Source organism: Lissotriton vulgaris, chromosome 7, assembly GCF_964263255.1.
Source record: "Lissotriton vulgaris chromosome 7, aLisVul1.2, whole genome shotgun sequence".
Taxonomy (NCBI): domain Eukaryota; kingdom Metazoa; phylum Chordata; class Amphibia; order Caudata; family Salamandridae; genus Lissotriton; species Lissotriton vulgaris.
Window position 1 is genome coordinate 1319037298 of NC_141695.1, and position 21339 is coordinate 1319058636.

At 43.3% G+C, this 21339-nt stretch overlaps 1 protein-coding gene across 1 annotated transcript; it reads left to right on the forward strand.

The window, feature by feature from the left end:
• Positions 1-1926: 1926 nt before the first annotated feature.
• On the forward strand, positions 1927-13735 carry LOC147703590 (serine/threonine-protein kinase SBK1-like). Its single transcript, XM_086928939.1, has 4 exons — positions 1927-2103; positions 2660-2862; positions 9304-11989; positions 13224-13735. Exons 1-3 carry the CDS (start codon positions 1941-1943, stop codon positions 10039-10041), a joined length of 1104 nt encoding a protein of 367 aa, XP_086785065.1. The 5' UTR covers positions 1927-1940; the 3' UTR covers positions 10042-11989; positions 13224-13735.
• The last annotated feature ends 7604 nt before the right edge of the window (positions 13736-21339 follow it).

The following is a 21339-nucleotide window of genomic DNA, read 5'->3' on the forward strand; positions in this document are numbered from 1 at the left end:
GGAGAATTCTGTGAGTAAAAAGATAGGAATGTTGTATCTTTTTATGTGCAGAGTTCTCTGATCGACTGCGGAGTCTCTGCTGTTGTAAACTTACTAATAAATAAGAGCTTGTGAATTCCAAAACATGTGTGAACTTAAACAAGTGTCAGTTTACCTTTGTGAATCTCGCCTATATAGTTTTCCACACTAATAGTGAGCTTATAGGCAGCCATTGCTTTCCATTGGCTGGCTTCATAGCTGTTCTAATTTCAGCGACCAGCATGGCTCGCGGGTGGTGGGGCGCGCATATTTAAAAAAAATGAATACATTAAACTTACCTTTGCACTGGGTCCTGCGTCTCTGCTCTTCTGTCTCGAACGGAAGCACAGCCGGGTCCCACTGACCAATCACAACGCTGCAATACAGCGTTGTGATTGGTTATGAGCATCCTGGTTGGACACTCAACCAGGGAAGGGGAGCCTGGGCTTGTTCTCCATGCAGGTTGTAATGCAGCCTGCATGGAGAACGGGGAAAGTGCACATGGCTGGTTTGGGTGGCCCTAGAGGGCTGACTAAACAGTCATTGAGCACTTAGGGCTTCAACGGGCGGCTGACAGCGCAATACCTGCTCGTCTGCAGACTGCACAACTTGTGCTGGCGCTGGTTCTAGAGTCCTGGGACTCTGTAACATGCGCTGTCAGCCGCCTGTTGAAGCCCTAATCAGGACTTCCAAAGGTATTTTCAACCATAAATTCAGAGTATTCACACTCTGACAAATACCCTTCTGTATTGGACAACATCCAATTCTCATACTGTTTTTAGGTCCTGAAGAAAGCCCTACGACCTCTTAGGGGCACCTATAAGGGCTGAAACATGTCGACCATCAAATTGGACTAAGAGTGCGGTGAACTCATCAACAGTCCTTTCCTGCACAAACTTCTTTTTTTATAGTCTTCTCATACACCAAATGGAATAAAATTTTAATTTTTAGGTAGTATGATGATCACTTTTTAATCACCACACTTCACTTGAGCACCTTTCACTCACCACCGATTACTGATCACTACTGCAAAAACCAGTGGTTCCCTCCAGGCGGAGGAAGCATACAAAAAGAGACCCAATGATGATGCTGTCACGTATCTGATACAGGCGGAGAATCAAGATAAACCGCCACACGGCCTGCCTACGTGAATGAGGGTTTTATAAGTACTTTTTAAAGTACTGACGGATAGAATACAGTGGACCAAGGTTGCAGGTACACGTGATCCATTCCCTATTGATTTTGACTGATTGACTGACTGATAGGAAGCTGAATGGATCATAGCTCATTCTAACTCTCCCCCCCCCACCCCCCCATATCCCCTCTGATTTAAATAAATGTTAGCCATGCTGAACAGCAGCCACATAAAACTACGTAATATATGTATCTAAGAAATCACAAGATTAATATATGGGTGATTCACGGATATCTGTATAAAAATCTTTTCCCGGAACTAGGCAGTCCTAGGAAAACTAGGTCAACCTATTCAAAGGCTACCCTCCCTTGGCACTATGAACCAAGTTAGTGACCTACTTAACCTTTGTCAGTAGTATATGGATTTTTCATGATTCCAGTATTAAGCAAGTCTTTAATTTTGTTCTAAATATGTTATACAAATTTAAAATATAGGTCGATCACAGCAATAGCTATTTTCTTGTGGAATTACCAAGGTAGCTTTAATCATGTATATGCGTTTTAAGCTTCTACACCAGAAGATTAGAGAAAATCACATTTTAGGAAGTTGCATTGTGTCCTAATGAATATATACTAAAGTAACATTCTTAGACCGAGTCACCATGATGCAAGTGATTTCTTGGTTTGTGCCAGTTTTCAATGTATTTGTACTTTGCTATTGTTCTCTGTGGTAACTTTTTTTTGTTTTTTCATTGTGTCCGCCTGTAGGTACCCCAGTAAATCAAGCCATGAGCCCAACAGTGATTGAAACTCAGTGTATCCTAGAAGGGCTGGTGTCCATGATGTCTTCTAGGCTGCAGGAGGTAGACCTCGAAGACTATTATCAAGTTGTCGAAGAGCTTGGGTCTGGGAGCTTTGGATCTGTGTTGATGGCTAAAGACAAGACAACAGGTAAGCAGGCAGCAAACACCAAATAGTGGAAAGTAGTCTCTTTAAACACCCATTTCCGAACAACCTCCAACAAAGTAGCTTCATACAGTCTTAGGTTGTAAGCCCGAGCTGTTTCTTTCTTCGCTCCCACATAGATGATGAGCTGGAAACTTGTTGATCTGGGTCTTCCTGTATCTATAGGTAGACTCCGGGATTCCCTTGATTAATTATTAAGTTTATTGTTAACACGTCACATTTCTCGTTGGAAACGGTCAATCAAACGTGGATACATATTTAGTTGGATAAAAACAGACCTTGATTGAAGAAAATGTCAGTGTTGTTAAATTGCTGTAGTATATAAAAATGGATGCACAATAGTGGAATTATTTTGAGTTACTTGCTATGCAGGTTCATCTGATGTGGTTCCACTGACTCAGGCCAGAACTGTTTATCATGCCCTCTTGCAGGTGTTGCACAAATCCACATATTAAATCCTGATGGCCTTCAAAAGTGGTTGACATGAGATGAGAAATTCAAGACGAGACATTGTAATGTTAAACGTCCATATCTCTTACAGACAAGACCACAGCATTGAAACTTCTAAAAAAGAGCCAAACAACGCTGGAAAGATTTCTGATGGAGCACTACACATCTTTCTTTCTCTCGTCACACCCCAACATCATCGGCTCCTATGGAGTGGCTTTCCAGACTATCGACCATTATGTTTTTGCCCAGGAGTGGTCTCCTGTTGGGGATCTGTTCGACATGATCGAGGATCGGGTATGTGTGCTGTTGGCTATGGCTGTATGAGAAGAATTGTACAATGGTATGGCACCTTGGTATGGACACTAGGCCTACGTAACTTGCGTAACAATTGAAACATTGAGATGCGGAGGCTTGACTGGTGGCTTCCATATGCTCTAACGCAGTGGTTCCCAAATTTTTGACTCCTGAGGACCCCATTGAGTCACCACTGGAAGCCGGGGACCCTCAAGCAATTTGTATGATTTTAAATTTCACACATTAAAACAGTAATTCGAAAAAAAAACACGTGCACACAAAACGAATACTCAAATTACTAAGGATTTTGAGGCCAGATGTACGATCATTTCATTTAGTGCCTCGCAATTTGGCGACACATTGCAAGTGGCAAATTGCGAGTCGCTAAATGAAATTTACAACAGTGTCTTTAACACCGTTTGGGATTCCCAAATGGGGTCACAAATTGCGAGGCTCATTAATATTAATGAGCCTCTCGCAATTTGCGAGCCCATTGGGAATGCAGCCCTCCCAGGGATGGTGGCCTACTTGGCTCAGCAGACCACTATGTCTGGGACTGCTTTTAAAGAAAGCAGTTTAAAAAAAAATGCAGCCCGTTTTCCATGCTTTTTTTTTTTTTTTTTTTTTTTTTTTTTTTTTTTTTTTTTTTTTTTTTTAAAAGAAAGAAAATGAAACGTTTTTGTTTCATTTTTTAAGGGCAGGCAGTGGTCCCTGGGACCACTGCCTGCTCATAAATTTTTTTTTGCATGCATTTGGGAAGGGGTCCCCTAGGGACCCCTTCCCATATGTGAATTCATTACCATCTACTTGAAGTAGGTGGTGATTGCAAGTGTTTTGTGACAAACATTTGTACATGGTTTTGAGGCTCGCTATTTGGAAGGGAATGCCGCGTCCAAATAGCAAGCTGCAAAATCTATTTAGCGAGTTGCAAAAAAATTGCGACTCGCGAAATAGGCTATGTACATCGTCCAATAGGTTTTTGCATTCGCAAACCCATTTGCGCATATAAAAACGTGTCGTACATCTGGCCCGTAGTATTTTATATTGAAGGAATTTGCAAAAAAGGAAAAAACATTATTAGGAAGGTTGGTGCTGCATCTCCATTACTAACTTTTAAAATGTTGGTTTTATTTCGCACTACAAGGCTCCTTCTCCTGCCAGAGTGAGACTGGAAACCCAAAGCAGCCCTGGCAAATGGTTTCAGACCTGTCCCCACAGATTGCACCCAAGTGCGGGGAGTGAGCCTGACCACTGCAAAGGGGGCTTTGGGATGCTCTTCCCCCCTCAACATATTTAGGAAACAATGGTGCATTCTACAACACATTTTTCATTATATATTGCATTATATTAACTTTTAAAGAATAGTAAATGAAGGCCTTACTGTGCACCAGGATGCAACAATCTTTGTTGGGGTTCTTCAATGATTCCCTTATTATCACCCTCCAACAGTGCCTCTCATCTCTCCATATCACCTGTCACATGTATTTCATTTGTTTTATAGCATCTCATACCATTGTACAGACCCTCCAGGATTTCGCGATTTCGCGATTTGCAAAAAAATCGCGAAATCGGCAGTTTTGTAAAAATCCCGCGATTTTTACAAAACTGCCCGCGAAATTTGGATGGTTGGTCAGCGCTTGGAAGGAGGCCCCTTTTAGTTGTCTGTGATGACAGAACAGCTGTCCGCAATGTCAAAATGTGGGGCATATTTGTTAGGCCTTTGCAGGCATTAGTTACAATAATGTCCGTCTATGATTTCTGGGGGGGGGGGGGGGGGGGGGGGGGGGAAGTCTTTTTTTTTAGCAGATCTCGCCCGACCTGCTCAGCTGGTATGCCGGCCCCACGTGTGTATTCCTACACATCGCCCTTGTTGGGAACAGACTGCGGCTTCACTCCTAGAAGTAACCCTGCCCCCCTCCCACCCATGGTGAATCTCTAGGTCAAGTGAGATTTCGAACAGCCTGTGCATCGTGTGGTGGAGCAGGCAAAGGAGGTGTGGGGGGAGGTGAGCTGATATGACGAGCGGCAACTGCGGGCATTTAAATGAAGAGCAAATTGCGAGGAACGGAAAGATGTGCAGCGTGGAGAGGGGGGAGCTGTGAATGAGACGTGAGGGGGCCCGAACGGGGAGGGCTGGATGATGTAGAGGCGAGGGGAAGAGAGATTGGAGGAGGGGGGAAGGTGAAGAGACGATAGGGGAGAGAAGTGTGAGATGTGAAGGAAGCGTGAAGGGGCTAGAAAGTGAAGGTTGGAAAGACATGGAAGGTGGGAGTTGCAGAGGGTGGGAGGAAGATAAAGATGGCAAAGGAGAGCTGGGATAGAAGAATTAGGTGTGCGAAAGGAGGCCAAGGCTAAAGAGGGGAGGGAAGGGAGAGGCCTTGAGGGGGGCAGAACGAGGTTGCGATGGGGAAAAGATGAATAGAAGAGATGGGAACAGAAGGGAGAAAGAGTACAAGATGTAGAGAACGGTGGGACAGGAGAATAGAGTTGCAAGGAGAATGAGTAAAAGGTTCCCCGAGAGGAAATGGAGGGGGGCGATGAGTGCTTGAGAGCTGAAGTGGGGGAGGGGGGCAAAGAGGAGGGAAGAGAAGAGGAGGAGAGGTGGGGAGTTTTAATATAAACGAGAGACAAAGATAGAAGACATTGGAAGACAAATGAGAAGTGCTGGAAGTGAATGCACGAGAGAGGCAGGAAGGACAAACTGAAAGCAGGAGGGAAAGGCATGAAAGGAAAAGCTACGCACTGAAAAGAACCGAGGAAGAAAATTGGAGTGAAAAAGAGAGAAAAAACAATGAATAAGAGAACTGAGCGAGTAAGGAGGAAAGACAATTTGAAAGAGAATGATAAGAAGCACTGGAGGGGGAATTATAGGGATGAGAAGTGATGGAATCAAGAACAAAACTGAAAATGAGAAAAGAGAAAGGGGAGATTTCCCAGAGAAAAATGCGGAATTTATCCTGGTGTCTGATAACTCAGCAGCGCCTGCAAGCTGTTTGTATTCGGCTGGGTGCCGCAACGTGCTGACAGTAGGAAGGCTTTCTTATTTCAATATTCAGCTGGGAGCAAAAGTTATCTTACCTCTATTAAAATCCCATTGAAATTGTAGGGCACACAATGGTCTCTACAACAGGTATCTTAACCCTGTAAGATATTTTAAAATGCAGCCTCTATGTAACCAATTAAGTAAGCTAGAACAGATTTACTGGCACATTTCTCATCTGTTAGCAATATCTTTGCAGCAAATTTAAAAAAAAAGAAATATTATGCTGCTACCAATGTTGCAGGGCATCAGTGGCACCCACAATTGGCAAAAGAGGGTGCCTGAGGAAGAGGTGTCCTGCCTCTCGGATCCGTAGGCAGCGGTGCCCCACAATAGGGGTGCATACATGGCACTAGAACATGTCAGGGATAAATACAGCTCCCTCCCACGAGGTTAGGACTGATGCTGTGCCTACGTAGAGCTGCAGACACTTTAAACATGCCTATTTCAAAGTGGAAGAGACTGCTAAAACACCTACTATTGATTTCAGGCTGAAAATGAAGGATTATGAGTAAAATAAAGTGCAGCAAAAATGCAGCTAAATTTCCATATTTGTGCCGCTAAATTTCCAAATTTGTGCCGCTAAATTTGCTAATCCATGCCGCAATATCCTGGGGGGTCTGATTGTAGAATGTCAAAGCACTTTACATCACACTTATAGAAACAACTAGCAGCCCGTCCCGACATTGTCCGGGAGCAAAAGGCTGCTTCAGGGCCGCAGCCCGTCCCAACGTTGCCCGGGGGTCCCCTAGAGCGTAACCGCCATCTTCAGGGCCCCCAATCAGCCAAACCGCCAACTTCATGGCCCCCAATCATCTGCACACAGTTCACCGCTCCTCCCCGCGCTAACGGGCCACTCCTCCCCACGCTTCACTTAGCCGCACACGTTCCGCCTACTCCCAGCACTTCACTGAGCCGCACACGTTCTGCCTCCTCCCAGCGCTCCCGCGCTTCACCTACCTCAGTCCGACTTCACCGCTCCTCGTTCCGCCTCCTCCCATTGCTTCAGTCAGCCGCACACGTTCCGCACCTACCTCAGCCCGACTTCACCGCTCCTCGCTCCAGATCCTCCCATTGCTTCAGTCAGCCGCACACGTTCAGCTCCTCCCCGCGCTTCATCTATCTCAGTCCGACTTCACCGCTGCTGTCCGCCGCTCCTCCCCACGCTAGATGATGTCAGCACGCACGTCCACGTTGTTTGCTCACACGGCCGGAGCTACTTCTTAGGGACTACTTTTTTTTTTATTGTTTATTTTTTAAATAACGTTTATTTTTTTATATTTTATAACCTATGTCCATCTACAGGACCCCCCCCCCCCTTTCCAACGCTGTATTGGGTGTTGCGATTGGTTGTGTAGTTTTCGAGTTTACCTGGCTCAAAGGACGCAGTTCTCTCTTTATAATAGTAGTATAGATGAATCATACATGTAAATCAGTGTATAGAAATGTTACATGAGGTAAAGGGGACTACAAGGTGTAGTATTCACATGTCATTCATACTGGTAGGCATTTTTGAAGAGTGCTTGGTCTGGAAAAGCAAAATCTCAGGATTCAGAACATAAAACAGTGGCTAGCACTGACTTTAACATTAAAATGTATTTCCACCCAAATAAACCTTTTTAGCAGCATCAGGAGAATGAATGACTGGGAAGAAACATAAGCTACTATCTGGTGCCATGCAGTTTGTAAGCAGCTCTTTGACAGTTTATAGGCCCCTCTGCCCGATTACGATTGCCACTTATGAAGGGCACAGTAACAAAAGAATCTGTGACAAAAGCAGTAACCACTGACCTATGCACATAAAATACTGCTTTTTAAAATGCATGTTACACGTTCTTTGCAGTAGGCATATTAACCCTCTGTGCTACATTAGTTAAGTCAAAGCTGCCACTGAACAAAACTCTCATTTCTCTCCAGCAGGTACATTAATCACTGGCATTATCTTGACACTTATTGTTGCTCGAAAGCTGCTAATTATACAAGGAACTTGGCTGTACTTTTAAAACTGCTGCCTACGGACCTCCTGGGAATGTGTCGCGGACCCCTGGGGGTCAGCGGACCCCAGTTTGGGAAATACTGCCCTAACTTCTTTTTGACGTCCAAACCTTTCGCATTTCTATGCCTGCTGAAAAATGCTGAGGTTGAAGTGTACCCTTCCGCCGTTGGTGAGCTTCTCAATTCTGAGATCATCAACCCTGAACCAGAATGGAGATGGTGTCGCTTATTTTGACACATCTGCATCAGTCAGTATGGGATAAGACTGAGTTTTCTGGTTGGTCTCAAGAATCCATCATGAGAATCATGACCTTATTCTATCTGACCACGCATCGACAATGTCCCTTGGTTAACTTGACCCCCAAACGCTCCTACCCCAACAAACCCATGCCACAGACGAGAAACCTAAACAAGTTCTTTATATATTTATATGGGTGAGTGGTCGTAGGACCCCATGCCATATTTATTCTTACATATACACTAAAACACATTTTCTTTATGCACAGTTGTCCACAATTGTACAGTTTTGTTTAAAGGGCGGTATTACCTAGTCTTAACAGAGGCGCTAATGCACTGTATTTACCTAACCAAAATTGTTCCTGTGGATCCTTCAAAATCCTTTTTTGCGAGTGAGATCATAAAGGGTGCCAGTGTCCCATCCTCTAAACACCCCACGTCAAATATAATCCGACATGAGTGTGCCCCCTCCTATGGGTAGGACGCCCCCTACTGGTATTCTCCTGTGCAAGGTGCCTGTCTGCCCGCTTGGATACCTACTTCGAGCACCCCTACCCCCCCCCCCCCCCCACTTCCCGCAGCCTGTACTAGCTTGCACCAAGTGCGCCCTGGTTGGCAGGTAAAAGCCAGGAGAAATACAAGTATTTCTCTTTGTTGTGCCACTCTAATGCCTAAATAGTTTTTGGTGCTGCCTCAGATGTACAGATCCTTGTAAATCTGGGGTAGTGTAAAAAAACAATGGGTGTTGTGTGGGTAGGCCCACAGCAACAATTATTGCATGCCCCTTTGCTGCTTAAAACTGAGGGGAGGAGGACCATATTTTCAAGACTGCATCAAGCCATGGAAAGTGGCTTAGCGCCACCTTGCAAATATGGAGCAGGGCATTGCGCCACGGAAGCACTGGAAAAAGTGACACTCCAGAGCTGCAATACCCATGTACATATATGGCCCCTGGTGTTTATTGAGGGAAGAGTGTGTACCTTTGATGGGAACAGCAGCATTAAGGAAATGGTTCTTCAAACCATGCCTAATGAGTGTCAACTAGTCTTGTGCCAAATGTGCACTGACAAACTCAGTGACCATGTAGTGCGGGCTCTGGAAATTAACTCTGGGAGTGAATTATGCATTATGTCAAACTTTACTAAACTTTTTTTAATTCTTATTTTTAGGTTGGAATTCCAGAAGTGATGGCCAAACGTTGTGCTGTGCAGATTGCCAGTGCTTTGGACTTCATTGGTAGCAAGGGACTGGTACACTGTGACGTGAAACCTGAAAATATCCTCCTGTTCGATGACGAGTGCCGCTGTGTCAAAGTGAATGACTTTGGTCTTACTTGCTTGAAGGGGACACCTATCCGAGCCAGGTCTGGCACCTCATCGTACATGTCCCCTGAACTCTGCTGCCCCAGGGAGGGCGACACCTTGCACGCTGCCTCCAGCCTGGATGCCTGGGCCTTGGGAGTGCTTCTGTTCTGTGTGCTCTCTGGATACTTCCCTTGGGAGGAGGCTGTGCCAGAAGACAGTGGCTACAATGCATTTGTCAACTGGATGGACAACTGTACTGCGGAACCGCCTCCTTTGTGGGAAGGGTTCACCACAGGAGCCCTTAGTATGTTTAGACGACTCTTGGCTCTTGAACCCAACGAAAGAATCAATGTTCTGGAAATCATGCAATATGTAGACTTTCCTTGGAAGGCGGACAATCAGACGGACTGTGTTTTTGATGGAACCCAAGCTGTTCCGAAGAAGCCAAGCTACGAGTCTCTTAGTGAAGGTGTCATGTCCTCATCTAGTGATTGCACAGACAGCAGCAGTTGCACCAGTGGAACTTCATCAATCTCTTCTTGTTCTCCATTCCTTGATGTAGAAAGCAATAACTCCAGCCCTTTTAGCTTCACCTTTTCCTAATGAGAAAACCTACTCTACTGATATTTCCCTAGTATGAGGGGATTTCAAGAGACTTGTATTAGAAAATCTTATGCCTGGAAATAAGAGTTGACATCTTGGCAGTAGCTCAATGTGACCGGTCAATGCCAGGACCGCGGAGTCTTGGAGGGGTGAACCATCCAATCTAGAGTCCACCATTATATACATGGGATCTGAAACTCTCATTCCTTGACCTCTGGCCATCTTTACACAACTGACCTACAGGACTGCACTCAATAAGCAACCTATGTTTCGGAAGCTGGGTGGCGGGTTCAGATGGTATGTGATGCCTAAAAGGCAATCAAGCTGGTATGGGGCAGCATTATTATCGCAAAATGGAAGGTTTTTCTAGATTCAATTCTTAGACAGTCCATAATGATTGAAGACGGAAAGACTGCTCAGAGCAAAATGGTTACCAAGATCATATGTTTTGCTCTGATGGATGGAGAGTGATCATGTTTACTAACGTGTCGACTTGTAACCTAACCTGCCTTTTATAGGGAAATCTGAGATGATAATCGATGGATAGCACATGCAAGTAGGGGCTAGAAGACAATACAAAATATCCGCTAATTCTAGAGGGATGTTATAGATGCCAAGAAGCCTGCAGATATATATTACTGAAGCAGTCACTTTATATAATCTAACAAGTGAAACTTCAAAATGATGACCACACCTACTAATGCGAGAAAGCTGTGGTCTGAGAAATGCCATGGAATTTCCACTTGGCAGTCGCAATTCATAGTTTTCTGGAAATCCAGTTTGTTTAGTCTGACCAGAAAGAAGTTTGCTTATTTAGTGTGCACACAGGTAACTTTTTTTTCTAAAAAAAAAACATTTTTTATTGGAACTTTCTGTGATCAATACATCAAGCATGTAAACATGCCCAAAAACAATAGGTATGTTGGAGTGAAAGCACAGTCGATCATATTTTGCATCAACACATTTCATAGCCATAGATATGAAAGGAACAGACAACTGTCGGATTGTATGTTGGTACTTGATCTGTCACCCATTACAGGGACTGTGAGGGTCAGGGCTGCTCTTCGCTGTTCCCCATGTCAATAAAGTCATAGCTTAACCAGGGACCCCATATTTTGGTAAACTTTCTCTGGTTTAATATATGACTTTTTCAGCCGCCATATATAGATCCATTCCATTTTTCCAGCCCTGCAGTGTGGGAGGATCTGGTGCGCCCCAATGTTTGCCTACATCTCGCTTTCCCACTACATCGTCCACATTACTAAATAGAAGTTTGGCTCTAGGGATATCTACGTCTGAAGGGATACCCAACCGGGTGTATTTAGAGTCCAGTAGCTGACCCAAAACGGCTTTAGAATATTGCACGGTTCATCTGCTTTGGACTAATATACGTGACAATGACCATGAAGAGAACCTGGAGTTTTCTCCTTTTCTCTCCACAACCAGAAAGGCAACATGAGTCGGCATTCACCCAGTATGTGATGCCTGCATTGCATACTGGGGCATCGTAGCATGATCCCAAAGTACAGGGGACATATCTATAGGCACAAAAACAGCCATACTATGTTCAGTACAAGACAAAAGGATGGCCATTCCCACCACCCCCACCACAGTTGGAGGCTTTGGCCATCTTCAGCTGCTTGAAACCTTCTTAGTCAACATGGGACTACCACCCGCAGGCATGTTTGCACCCTGGAATTTTGCGCTGTGAAAGTTCAAGGCACCCTCTGCCGCACTTTATGCTGTAGACTGCTTCAAGAAATGTGCAGAAGTCCTTTCCAATTCTCCCAGTCCTTGATGATCAAAAATATCAGGAGGAGGAATCACCACCCCACTTACCTCAAAGGTACACCCACCTCAACGCAACAGCCAAGAAAGGGCAGGACACCGAGAAGAGAGGCATGTGTCTACTAAAGGATCTGCAAAAACCACCTCTTCCTACATACAGGTAAGGCGCACAGATACACCGTGATAATTTGCAGGGTTGTGTGGGATGGAATGGAACACATCACTATCCTGACTTTTCAGATCCAATTGGGAGTACACTCCGGCCCAACAAAAAGATCTAATTTCGAGGCTACAGGAAACCTGAGCAGATCACTCTATCCATTGTCCTAAGTCACTTGACAGAAAGTTGAGTAGGGTGGATGTTCTTACAGGTGCATTGTTTCACCTTGCCTTAACCGGGAACTTAAAGGGCTACAATGGGGATTGGCTCATTGGTGAGCACTATGGACTGAAGTGATAACTCAACCGGTTCAGCTTCTGAACCGGTTTGACCAGATATGTTCTGCGCGATGGACTATCAATGAGAGTGGCATGCTCTTCTTGGGCAGCTGGAAGCACAGTGCTGGGGGGATACTTGGTATGACAATAGTTGTGTAATAGAAGGATGGCCGCATATGTCTGCTACTGTGTAATGGAGATGTCTTTTGAGCTGCACATCAGACTGAGCAGGCTCATTTAATGCACGCATGACTGCTCTTTTCCATCACTTCTGAATACACGCTTATAGCGCCTTGAGAATGCTGATACCATAGCTAGTTTGCGTTCAAATACCGCACTAACTGCCTGATTGCACGTTGAATCCCAAAACCAGCTTCAATAACAAATGTCCCTTTGCATGAACATCTCTTGCTCTTTCGCATAAAGTTGGGATGTGAGTGGTGCAGTACTGCTCACTCCACCTGTGTCTTGCCTCTACCTCTGACACAGTCACCCATTCTTGTACCCAAGCTGATGTAGGTAACCCTTTAACCTCGATTTTGCAACCCAATGTGGCGCCTTCCCAGGGAGAATATTTTGCAACTTTATTTTAACAAACATTAAAACTGTCTGGGCAAACCCCATTCGTACCTCTTGTATATAGCAATGAGTAACTTAAAGGTGACCTGTTAGCCTTTGCAAAGGGGGTGGTATCTTTGACTTAATCGCTTTGAGTTAGGAACATTTTCTTTGAAATCTGCAACTTGGGGTTCTGTGGTGGTTACACTTCTGGAACATAGCGGGAGTCTTTGGACGGTCTAGCACACCATATGTCACCCATGAACACTTCCCCACCTTGCAGGGGCCCTGCGACCATGGCCACATATGGGCTATTGGAAGGATAAATGTTTTTGTGTATCTGTACAGACCTAGATGGAACTGATGATTTATAACACCAATTTTTCTTTCCTCTGCAGAATATTGCAGTTGTCTTGCAAGAAAAGGCTGAGTGGAATCATGCATGCCACCAACTTTCATGATTATGAGGTAAAGACTCAGTACTTAGTGGCACTTCGGCCCATTCTACAGCACAAAAAGTTGCAAGTGTCGGAAGAGTAGGAAAAGAAACAAAAAATGCACACGATCAGTGAAGGACAGCCACCGCAGAGACTGTACCATGGTAGGGGTAAGCAATACCGACTCACAAGCCCATACCAGAGACTTTGCCTAGTTTGATGGAGAGGCCCTTTGGCAAGAATATACTGGTGCCCGGACTGCAATGGACACAGCAAGCAACTAAACTGAATGAATCGGATTTTTTTAATTCCAATTGTTCGCACCATTTCACAAGCCATCTTTCTACCTTCTCCTTCTTAGTTGTGACCCTACCATGACTACTATCCGTTATATTTTAAATATATTATGACTGTGAATTACATGTATCCAATGAGTCTTTTTGTACATAAACCCTGGTATTACTTCTTTTACCAATTTCGTCTTTTTTGTAAAATGCAACAATACAGCTTGCGGTGCTCGGATCTCCTTTGAGTGCTGGCCGTGGTGGGAGCGGTAGAGTTCAAGGTAGATTTTGCAAATAATCTGGCGAGGAGAGTATCTATTGAAACCCACAATCAAATACTCCCCGAAAATGATGGCAAAGACTAGTATCAAACCAAAACCATGAAAGCCAATCTAAAGGAGGCATCTTAGGATTCTACCAGGGCAGTATTTCGGACCCAACTGTGGGCAGCAGTCGGGTATATGGTTGACCAGAGGAGGATCTTTGAAGGTCTGCTGAATTTGATGTTGTCTTTTTCCATTCTCCGTTGCAATGAATGCATTTCACAGGGAAGAGATGTGGCTATGAAGCGATCAACCACCGAATCTATTGCCTAAAAGCTAGAATCTGATCAAGGTGACAGACCTGATGCTTCTAGTCGCATAGTAATTTACAAACAAGTACTATAGTTGGGAGAGGGACCATAAAGCACCTTGTGCATGAGGCAGAGTGTGCTGATGGACACTTTTCTTTACTGGACGCCTTTTGGGGCCAGTGTGATATGATTGTGTAGTTTCAGTTCATAGAGTAGATGGGCTACATACTTTTGGACTCTAGAGCGTTTTGGGATTGGTCTTTTCAAGAGGCCAATGTGAAGGTTCTTGTAATAGTCCAGCAGGGAGATCTTTCAAGTGGAATGAAATACAGGCAGGATGCTTTTAGAAGTAGTAAGTGGTCACATGCAAATTTGGGAATTGCCTTGATCTGAGGAGTAAATGATTGATCATAAAGAACGCTCTCCCGTTATGGGCATGTTCCACTGTGATTAGGGGGAGGGGGTTGGCCAGTTCATTTGGCTTGGGTAGTCGGAGCAGAGTAATCTTCTCCTACCTTTTAAAGAATCAATATTTTTCTCTTTTGGTGGGATTTCCGCCACCTTATTTCTCGATTGTGGAAATCTCTTCTATTGCAGATTTACAAAATGAACTGCATGACCAGCTGTTTTTTAAATTATAGATACTCTCTAACATCCATAAGGTGGTTTCGCTTCAAATATCTCCAATGTTGCTTCCAGAGTTACCTTTCAACTATGCTAAACTCCTCAACACAAATGCTATTAAACGTGAATGGAATTTCAGGCTCACTCAAAGTGGGTAGGGTGAGGTTAATGGCCAAACATTAAGACCGAATATGAAGACAGACTTTCAACACACTTTTCCAGCAGAAACAAGAAACAGCTCTTTCTGGAAGCTGTGCCTTGAGTCTTCTTGGCAGTCTTCAGCCTTCTCTTTTCTGGCCTTTTGGATGCCTTTAGCTGCCTCGCAGAATATTACTTAAAAAAAAAAATGCATATATATTACATATAGGAAGATGGGATTTTAATGAGTGAGCATCATCTATTTGTCTTTTAAATTGCCATTCTCATTTTGCTTCTCCCACCATAGCATAGAATATGGGGGCAAATGGGGTCAGACCTCTTTACCCATTGGCTCTTTTCACTATGAATTCCTGAACAAGTTTAGACACATTGGGCCTCATTATGATGGATGAAGGACTGCCACCACTGGGCCGGCGGTGGCTGGCCTTCCGCCATCATACTGAAAATTCCCACCGCCAAATAAGGATGGTGGTGGGAATCACAATGGTTCCGCAGCAGGTGGAAAGCCCTTCCGTCTGTCTTTTTGCAGCGGGTACTCATGGTACCTCCCTGCCGTTCCATGCCCCAAGTGGCAGGCATGGCGTGGTGCCTGCCATGTGGTGCAGGGAAATGCTGTGCATGCTCTTTTGCCATTGCGGACGGTGCTGCAGCTGGAAGCACTGTACTGGCGGGCGCATCCTAATTGCACTGGTGGGATTGCCGCACGACTGGCAGGGAGTCCCAAAACCACCATGATGGTGGGTGGACTGATGTCCGCCCGCCATCATAATGAGGCCCATTGTTCAAATTTGCATACAATTAAGTAATTTCTGTTCAGTTTCAAACCTTTTGTTTATTTTTTTATCTTCAAATAACTGCAATTAATTTTGTTTTCAGTTTGGGCGATTTTTTTTTTTTCTGTTCCCTTTTTTAAAATTGTTTTTATAAAGTAAGTGGAGTCGCATTAGTGTAGCTCATGCATTTTGAGTTGTTGGTGTGGTCTTTATTTATTGTTGTTCCCGTCAAAAATATGATAAAATTCATGGCACAGTAGAGAGGCTTTGTATTTTAAAACTTCGTCAGAACAAGCATTAGCAAAGCCAATAGGTCTGGCCTTGGTAAGCTCCCAATGCTTTTTTTATTTTTTATAAAAAATAAACATTATGCAACAGACATTAAAAGTAATGCAAGGAAATAATGTTTCATTTGAGGTGGCATTCACATTTTAGAAAGAAAGGTAAATAAAAAAACATGATAGGCAAGCATGAGTAAAAGCAGCAGTTGCTGCGGCAACCCTAGAACTCAAGGGGGCTACTTTTTTTAATGGATGTGAGCAAACAATATGGCCTCACTCACAATGAAGAGAGCCAATGACTGAAGTGGGCTCACCCATTACATATGCCGTGGTGGATGGAAGCGAAGTTTGAATGACACCCTGACAGTGGGTGTTGATGGCGGACTGAAAGTGAGTGTGTGTGTCTCTCTCTATCTATATATCTATATATATATTTTTTTTCCTCTCAAATGCCCTGAGCTTTACAAAGGTCACTCGATGCAGCTCTTCACCATCCGGTTTAGAAGCCTCGAGGCTGCTTGCAGTTTTTTGCATCCATTTTGTTTTTGGTTCTTTGCTTGATTCCCCGACGCATTTCGAGGCAGAACGCCTCTTCATCTTGGGGGCTGCACAGAAATAATGAGCGTGGCACACGGTTGCCCGATGGCATGATGGTCCGTGTAGTTCTTAAGGTGAGTATTGTGTTAAAAGTTCATTTTGAAAGTTCATTGTCTCCAGGACTGCCGTGGCAAAGGAGCACCATTTCCGATAAGTATATGGAAAGGCTAGGAAGGAAACCCTTTCTTTCCGTGAAAGCGTGTAGCTCTAGGCAAAACGAAGCCTGCAGTTTTTGAAATCCAGCCTACTTAAGGATGTAACAAGCTTCAACAAACACAGAGACAATGAACTTTCAAAATGAACTTTTAACACAATACTCACCTTAAGAACTACACGGACCATCATGCCATCGGGCAACCGTGTGCCACGCCCATGGAGGCGATGTTCTCAATAAAACAATCAGTGAGACAAAACTGGTGAGGCATTCATTATTTCTGTGCAGCCCCCAAGAGGAAGAGGCGTTCTGGCTCTCAACGCGTCGGGGAATCAAGCAAAGAACCAAAAACGAAATGGATGCAAAAAACTGCAAGCAGCCTCGAGGCTTCTAAACCGGATGGTAAAGAGCTGCATCGAGTGACCTTTGTAAAGCTCAGGGCATTTGAGGGGAAAATATATATATAATTATTTTTTGGAACATACATGATGTCTCTAGGCTATACATGTCAATTTAGAGGTCTCTTCATTATTAGTGAAATTATTGATTAATGGGCTGCACCTCTATGATGAAAATATTTTGAATAATTAAATATATGTAAACCTTATAATAAAAGATAGTGAGTTAATAACCGAAACTGATGAATTGGATAATTAAATATATGTAAACCTTATAATAAAAGATAGTGAGTTAATAACCGAAACTGATGAATTGGATAATTAAATATATGTAAACCTTATAATAAAAGATAGTGAGTTAATAACCGAAACTGATGAATTGGATAATTAAATATATGTAAACCTTATAATAAAAGATAGTGAGTTAATAACCGAAACTGATGAATTGGATAATTAAATATATGTAAACCTTATAATAAAAGATAGTGAGTTAATAACCGAAACTGATGAATTGGAGTATGTCCAATGGAATAATAATCATTCGATGTCTCTCCCCGAATTCCGGCGTGGTCCAGGAATTAAAGCAGCAGTACCATAAAATGGCAGACGCACCAATGTTGACATCTCCATGATAGATTTTAAACTCAACTACAGAAATGGGGTTTCATAACTAATTAGAGGGTTGTGCTGAAATTTTGAGAAACGGCGGCGGTTGGATTATTCGTTCCACATCCAGCCAGGTAAAGCATTTGATTTTAGCTTATCCATGTTACAATATTAAAAAAAACTTAAATGGCATTGAGTCAACGAAAAAAAATATCGAGTAGCATCCAGGTGTCTAGACTATATGTGATTCAAATATTGTATATGTCAAATGCGTGAACACCTGTATGAAAGTAGCAGACAAGCTGTCATGGGGACTCTTAAAAATAAAAAAATTACCAAATGTGATGAACGGTCACAGCTGCGAAAATAGTGACTTTTAGGACAAATGTTTTGGAATTAAAATAGCAGCCGTGGTTAAAATGCCCCCCAGCTGGCCCAACCACTCTTACCTGCAGTGGCCACAGCTGTAAACAAGCATTGGCATAGCCAATAGGTCTCGCTTTTGGGACCTTATAAGTATTTAGTTATGCAGCACAATATCTTTGGTGCTACAACCTCAACTGTTGCAAGGCTAAACACATATAAGGTCCCAAAGGCGAAACCTATTGGCTATGCCAATGCTTGTTTTCTTTTTAGTTACAGATCAAATCTGGATTAGTAACAACTTTTCTTACTTAAAAGCTGGGGGGATGGTTAGAAGCAATACAAAGTAGGGCAAAGGGGCACCTAACCTACACAGAACATGTAATTAAGACCGGGAGGGCGAGTGACAGAGAAGCAACACAAGTGAGAACGGGAGGGTTTTGAGGAAACACAGGGAGCCTCGGTGGGGGACAGGCCCACAGATGACAGCACACGGTCTGGTGGCTTAGCTGACTAATGCGTCCACTGTAGGGACCTAGTTGTCCTGAAGATCACAGGTTCAAATCCCGGCAGGTTCACCCAGCATTTCATCCTTCTAAGGTTGAATAAATGAGTACCATTGTGTTGGGTAACAATAAACACTTGCTATTCAGTGCCACGATACCCTTCTGGGTGAAAGTGCGCTTTACAAATACAAGTTAAGTTCTGTCACAGAGCAACACAAAGTGCAGGGGGAGAGAAGTTCAAGAGAGATGGCTCAAAAACATGCACTCTCATGGAGTACTTAACATAAAAGTAGTGCCTAAAAGGGAAGCAGAGATGACAGATGGTAAAGAGACAATGCTCCATGAAATAGACAAACAAAATTGACAAGCTGGTGGTACACAAATAAGAAGTCAGCGAATGGTAAGAAATGGGCAGATTCCAAGCCCCTTTAAGTTCTTAGTAAACCAGAATGGCTCACGGGAGACTATGCACTGCCTACTAGGGCCGATCTAACAATGGAACACGAGTAAGCCTACTGCAGATTATAATTGCCTTTCATTTGTAGGGCTTTCCTGCAAACAACTTTAAATGTCTGAGGAATATAATCCCAATTCACACCACAAACACAACCAGATACAAGAGGAATATTTCGAAGACATTTCAGATAACTGCTGTGGTTCAGACTTTTGGACTGGCTAAAAGGTCAGAGTTAAAAATTACTTTCACCAAGAAGTAAATCTTCTGTGAAAATGTGTTATTTCTCCATTTAGGACTGGATGGAGGCCTCCTCATAAAAATAAAGCATCTGTAAGACCATGGAAGCACATTTGCTTTGTTATAATTACCTTTTTTCAACTGCACTTTTTAAACAAGCATTGGCATAGCCAATGGGGCTGAAGATTACTCATTTTGCTCAAAAGTAAAAGCCATAGATAGAAGTCCCAAAACCAAGACAGGGTCTGGGCTCTGAAATTCCACATTTATATTCACAAATGCCCAATGCATTTCGGCACCAAATAGTGCCTTCATAAGATGATACTGCACCAGTGTTGATGCGTGCTGATAATTGATAATATTACAGCAATGACAGATAACAGGACCAGTACAATGGCTTACACATCAGAACAGGCTGATAAAATCTACTCCTTGATTCAGGAAGTACGGACAATGGATGCTCATGGGGGCTCTATCAGTCGGCAATTAAAACAACTCGAATACCTCACTAGACGCCAGTTAAACCAGAAAATGCACGCATCAACACTGGTGCAGTATCATCTGATATCACTGGCTTCTCGTTTTTTCAGCTGATTGAACTCACTAACTACATCAAGAGGTATGAAATGAGATTATCCCTACACATACACCCCCATGAAACATGCCAATTAGGGTATACTTATAGTTTTGTTGTCTTTATTTTTCATTTCAGATCATCCCCTGATGAAGGCACTATTTGGTGCCGAAATGCATTGGGCATTTGTGAATATAAATGTGGAATGTCCTGTATTATGAATGGTTACACTATGAATTGTTGATACAGAACATATTGCATCAAGATAAATAATGTGATATATTGTGAAATTACGATTGTATAAAAATATGGAATGTTTAACCTTGTGATTGATCAAAAAGAAAGAATCAGTATATGAAATTAAATAACTGATTATTACATTTTTGAGTTGACATTGTATAAATGCTTAAGGTGTAGGATCACACCAGGTGAACTGTGCGAAACTTGATGAGATTTTATCTCATCACAACTTGCATTTTCATTGTAAGGGCGACACAAATCCTGCTTCTCCTGTGTATTTTCTTGTTACTTTTTCTTCGATCTGATCAGGGTTGCTTTCTTTTGGGTGCGTGTGTGGTTTCTCCAGTTTTCCATTCGATTGACCAAGAGTATCCTTGTCTATGATTTATGGCAAACTAAAGCTCCCCACGCAGGTGTTTCCGCAGTCACGTGAAAATGTACCAAGTTGTCTCAGGCCATGTGACGCTATTCTTCAAGCCTGACTGCATGGCCAGTAGCACTTTGGATTGTGGGACTTGCAGTTCTTCTTAGAACAATTTCCGCATGGGATTGACAATGCCATCACACAAAGATGTTGCCAAAAAAAGTCAAGACTTTTTAAACAATAACTAGGTTACTTGGACCAGTGCTCATGGCATTTGGGGATTGGAGAGTTTTGGCTTCAAGGTGCGGGCTAGCAACTCATGGGATGTGTAAAGCTCCCACCCAGTGTTGCACCTTTCAAGCAGCTTGTGTGTCTTTTTTTTGTTAACAGCATGATTTATTCTTTGACTTGTACTTTGGTTTTTAAGATTGTAAGTGTGTACTCGGAGCATCATGCATTGTCTTGAAAGCTAGCACTAATCTAGTGTTAAACAACTTTGGGGCAACTTGGGAGCTCTGGAAACTTTGTAGCTGGGTGGAGTCCACTTATAGCAGATAACAGGCAGGGGGGGATGTTGAGTTCAGATAGGAAAAAATGACAGAGCCTATCAAAATCCCCAGGTCTTGAGAACAGGCATTTCTGTCTAATCCTGCTTTTTAATTTTTTAGTTCTGGGTCTAGTGACTTAGTGGACTAATGTTTCCACTGTAGGGGCCTGTGTTTGACCTCATGGTGACAGGTTCAAATCCCAGCGTTTCCACTCAGCCTTTCATCCTTCTGAGGTGGATTCAATGAGTACCATTGGGTTGGGTAACAATAAACATCTGTTATTCAGCGCCAAGATACTCTTCTGGGTGTAAGTGTGTAATAAAACGATAGTCTTGGGT